General features: G+C 34.7%; 1 protein-coding gene across 1 annotated transcript; it reads right to left on the bottom strand.

Annotated features, from left to right (window-relative positions):
• Window positions 1-1,920: 1,920 nt before the first annotated feature.
• LOC113711582 (WAT1-related protein At1g43650-like) lies at window positions 1,921-4,860 on the bottom strand. Its single transcript, XM_027234741.2, has 7 exons — window positions 4,658-4,860; window positions 4,448-4,510; window positions 4,161-4,277; window positions 3,816-4,065; window positions 3,507-3,665; window positions 2,981-3,132; window positions 1,921-2,323 (listed from the first exon to the last, which is right to left on the bottom strand). The coding sequence occupies exons 1-7, from the start codon at window positions 4,858-4,860 to the stop codon at window positions 2,155-2,157; spliced, it is 1,113 nt and encodes a 370-aa protein (XP_027090542.1). The 3' UTR covers window positions 1,921-2,154.
• Between the last annotated feature and the right edge of the window lie 496 nt (window positions 4,861-5,356).

Here is a 5,356-nt window from a genome sequence, read left to right as displayed (position 1 = left end):
TAGAATTAATTTTAGTTGACTGTTAATGTAAGAATCATATTACACTAATACCTTTATATGTATATCACACGATTAAATTTAAACGTGTAATTCATTTTGCATATGTAGCATGCATCTGTACTTGTTAATGTGGGAAAAAAAAAACCTCTACACTGACAATTGACGGTACATAAAAAGTTTATTTCCTTGTATCCATAGAAGTTATTTCCTAGTTGGAAACCTAGCACAGTAACAATATTTTTGAATTTTGACTTCTCCCATCCGTCATTTATGTGTTTTGCAGTCCATTGCTGCTACTTGTACAACTCCACTTTCTTCCTTGTTTGATTCTGATGTTTGGTCTTTTGCTGTTTATTCTTCACTTTCTTTGCTTTTCCCCCACAAGACGGAATAGAGACCTCCAACAAGCATTATGGCTCCACAATAACTGCCAAATTCGACAGGAAGGGTTAAGAAGCAAAGTAATTTTTTCCTTTTCTTCTGCTTGTTTGCTGAATAAAATTAGCCTTGTTCACATGATAGTAAAAAATATGTAATCCTTAGTAACCCTCCCAAATAAAGTATCTCCTTCCACAAAAGTGCTGAAACAATAGCTGTAACAATCATGTTCACTGGGGTGAACATGGTAGTGAAAACGGAGCCTTTCTTCTCTACAGCCCAAAGTTGCATCCAAAAAGCTATTCTAGTGACAATCAAACCCTGCTAGAAAACAAAATCCCCAATATGTGAGCAAGAAACTTGGTGTAGGAAAACTAAGATTTTTGAAAAGTTGGAAAGCCAAAAAATGTGGATCATGTAGGCTGATGTGCCGTATGATTTAGAGCTTGAATATGCATTTTCAGCAACTCATGATTCGTCTGAAAAGGACCTGCCAATCCAACTAGAAAAGATCTCGTCGTTTGTGCTTAAAATAATTAAGCCTCATGATTCATGATTTTCAGGGTGGATTTAGTTTACTCAATTCTGAAGCCTTCTTTTTTTCAATTAGAAAAGATCTAGTTAGCATCAGTAGAATAATTGGAGGAGAATGAGATTGGACAAGGGTTTTTTTTTTTTTTCAGCTCACTTCTTATATTGACATAGCCAGAGAAATATACACAAGAAAGGTTTGAGTCAAAATTTGAATGTTTTCCTTCTACGTTTGAGTCATGATCAGTAGGTAATATTGAATCAGAAACCATTTGGTCCTATTTTCTACCTGAGTTGGCCAAATTGAATAGGTTTGCCTGATCTTGTAGCAATTGGATCGGTAAATCAGAAATTATAGCTTACTTTCATTAAATAGGATCCATAAATCCTCAGAAGTTCCCATGTTTTGGAAAGATTTGTCCATGCATCCAATTCGTTTGTTTGTGCTTTCTGAAGCCTTTGATTCTTCAAGTTTCTTTATTAGTATTTATATGAGTTTGATTATTGTGGAGGTCTGAGTACATTATATTCACTGAATATAATGTGAGTTTGCAGTTTGCCCTTCACCTTAAACTACTTCTACCTAAGGTTGTAATCTTTCTGTCAACTTTTAATTTCTTCATTCTATTCTCAATCTTTGACCATCAGCTCAGTTAAGCCCTTAAAATATTTTTGACAAATTAAATGCACCATTTCGCCCAAAAAATGTAATTAGTATTTGACTTCTTATTTTTGTACTAATATCCAACTTCCTGACAGTTAAGCCCTTTAAAACAATTTCTTTATAAATTTAACGTTTTGCCCCCGCAAAAGATTAAAAATATTTGAGGTTATATAATTAGATTTTAGTTGAATTAAAGTTTGCTCCATCAAAAGAAATTTTTTGGTTTCTCCTACAACTCCATAAGCTCCGCAGTTCTATTGGATTTAATTTATATTAGTACTACAAAAAATGAACAGGACCCTATAAATTATTTTTGATCATATCTCGTAATTTTGTACATCCATGGAAAACCATAAACCATTGAATACAAACTATCGTGAATCAAACTATCAGTTTCAGAAATCATTTTCAACATAATATTCGACTTAAACATCATCCTAATCTCTGGCATATGTCTATGTGACAGAAGTTGTTTCCTAGTTGGAAAGCTATCTACATCCCCACATTTACACGGCAGTAAAGACAAGCATGCAACAAAGGAAACCTGGTACAATTACAACATTATTGCATTGTCACATCCATCACTTATTTACATTGCATTTTACGACTACTACTTGAACAACTCCAGTTTCTTCCTGTTCTGGTTCTGATATTTGGTCTTTTGCAGCTGCCCCTTCACATTTTGCTTCTTGGTTCTTTCCCCACAAGACGGAATATAGGCCCCCCACGAGCAATATGGCTCCACAAACACTGCCAAATTGGATAAGAATTAGGTCAAATGCAAAGTCCTCCTTTTCATGTCATATGCTTGTTTTGCTCACTAATTAGTCCTGTTTTGCGTGACAGGTTTTTTTTTTTTTTTTTTTTGTGTTGGCATTATAAAACTTTATGTACACTAACGAGTTTGGGTGTATATCATATGCGCAAAATGAATTATGAATGTAGCTAATGTATAATGCTTGCAAATCTCTTAACATAAGAAAAGGTCGATAATGTGATAAATTAGATCAGTTGCATCTACATTGGCATGTACAAGTTTTGTTAAAATAAGACCAGTCTATTATATATTAAAAAGCAATAGAATTAGATGCAGTGCTTTGAAACTCAAACTAGCAAGAGACTTGGTCGAATTTAGGGATCAAAGATCAATGGATTCAACAAGTTAAATCGAATATAAAAAAAAAATTGAATTACCAAAAAAAGAAAGAATTAGAAGAAAGCCCTAAAAGCCAAAAAAAAAAACGTACGCATAACATTTGATTTTTAAGAAACATAAGAAAGACGTAGCTATATTTTTTTTTTTTGAAAAAAACATATCCATTATGAGTTTCCATGAACAAGATATGCAACGAACAAACAATGCACGCACGAACTCTCAAACTAGTACACATAAATGAGAAAATGCACCTTCCCAGATGAAGCATCTCCTTCCATGCAAGTACTGAGACAATAGCCGTAATAATCAGACCTAACGGGGTGAACATGGCAATGAAAACGGGGCCCTTCTTGTCTACAGCCCAAAGTTGCATCCAATAAGTGATTCCAGTCACAATCACACCCTGGTTAATTAGACGAGTGAATCCAAATTTATGAGCAAGAAACTTAGTGTAAAAAAAATGAAAAAAAAAATGAGATTTGTGAAAAAATTGGAAAGCCATTAAAATGTGGAGCATGTATTCAGTCGTGCAAGTCAGTTCCTAGGCTATGATATTAATCTTGGTGTCAAATGATACTTGGGGGTCACCACGTTAAATGGTTTGGATCATGACTCATGAGGCACTGAGGCAGGCCAACAAACTCTTGTCAGCAGTTTTTTTTTCTTCTTCTTCTTCTTTTTTGTTTGTTCTGGTTGCAATTTAAAATTGCAAAACTGAGTTATTTAGGATTAATTTATCATACAATAGGAGAAACTAAATAGAAAAGGGAAGCATACACAATATGCCACGGAAAAGAGATTGATATCCCAGCCAAGCTTCCATGATGATATATCCCTTTCCATTGCAAGGGCGAAAACTGATGATTGTAAGCAGCTAAATAAGCACTGAAGAGCTGTAAGACGCATTTTTGCTGGATATTCTTTCACAATAAGTCCCTAAGCAGAAACAAAAGCACTTCTTGAGCACCTTAATTAGTGGTTTTATTCATTGCACTGAATTGACTGAGATATGACAAGAGAATTAACGGAAACAAAATTAAACTTGGTATTGTGGCTTAGAAAATTAAATCAGAGAGAGAATTAAACCAGTATAATGAGCCAGGCAGACCATGCAGTGTTGGCCAACAGCATGATTAGAGAACCCTTTACAAACTGCCCTTGGGAAGTAGTCTTGATATTGGAGCTTGGGGTGTCCTGATGATGGGAGTTTGACCAGTCCATGAAATGCAACTGAGGCCCTTTAACAAAGGCAAAAACCATAGCTCCAGAAAGACCAATTAGAGAACCCAAAACCTTTGCCATTCCATGCCTCTTCTTTATAGACAAACTCTCCATTCTAAATTTCAGTCAGGAAAAAAGAAAATGAACCGATCACTAAAAGAAGGGAGAAGTACATCATGAAATTGGCCAAAAAGTTATTTGACTTGTCACCTTAATAGAATTGCCATAACAAATGTTGTGGCAGGAATTGTATTTGTAGCTGCAGCAGCAAATGTTGCTGAGGTATAATTCATTGCATAGGCATAGAGATTTAAACTCAATGTAATCCTGAAAATTCCGGACAAAACTTTGGTCTAGTTAAAAGCCATATAAAAAATATGAAATTTGGCCATAAAGTTGTACTTGGAAGGTATCTAGCCGTTGAGAATCTTAGAAGTGACAATCTTTGTTTTAGAAAAAGGGGAAAAAAAAAAAAAGAGGAGGAAACATATACGTACCCGAATAAAGAAATGAAGAAGATTTTGCACACCGTGACATATGACAAGAAGGCAGGCTTGTTTCTGGATAAGAAAAAGAAGAAGTATTAGAATGGGAATCAGCTCCTTGTTTTCCAAAGCAAGTTAGAGTGAAAATGAGCATATATAACCAAGTTTGCTCTCTAGAATGTGAAACAGATGGAGAAATTAAGAAGGATTTTTTGTAGTAACCTATCAAGTAGAATAGCAAATGGAGCCAAAGCAATTGTCGCAAATCCTTGGCGGTAGGCAACAAAGACATATGGATTCATCCCTTTTGAGATTGCTGCTTTGGAGAACAAAGCCATGCCTGCATAGACAATGTGTACAAAGAACATTACAAAGTATGGTTTTTGTTTCTCTAAACCCTTTGAGCAACCAATTGAACTCTCCATTTTCGTCTATATTTGATCTGATAGCGCACCTGACATCTATATATATATAACCAAGGATAGTGGTACATTATTAAGTTAGAAGTTGAACACTTGGGACTGCACAGAGAATATGACGTAATTCGGAAAAGAGATCAACATGGAATTATAGCAACCAAATGCATGAATGAAACAAGTATGCTTCCAACAGCACAGTTTTATGTACCCGTGTGCATTAAATTGGAGACAAGTAATGTAAGATCTGTTACTTTGAAATGATAACAACAATGAATAGCAAACCACTTGTATGTATATATATGGTGAGCACTGTGAAATGATAACAACAATGAATAGCAAACCACTTGTATGTATATATATGGTGAGCACTCTCTGAAACTAGATAATTACACGTACCTTGCACGTAAGCTAATTAATAAAAGTCTAATCGCAATAAACTGCATGTTGAAAGCTAATAAATAATAACTCTTTTTTTTTTGGAAGGACAACCTTTTGTTTGTGT

This window comes from Coffea arabica, chromosome 10e, assembly GCF_036785885.1.
Source record: "Coffea arabica cultivar ET-39 chromosome 10e, Coffea Arabica ET-39 HiFi, whole genome shotgun sequence".
Classification (NCBI taxonomy): domain Eukaryota; kingdom Viridiplantae; phylum Streptophyta; class Magnoliopsida; order Gentianales; family Rubiaceae; genus Coffea; species Coffea arabica.
The sequence above is the reverse complement of the archived record's forward strand: the minus strand, read 5'-3'. Positions and strand labels throughout refer to the sequence as shown.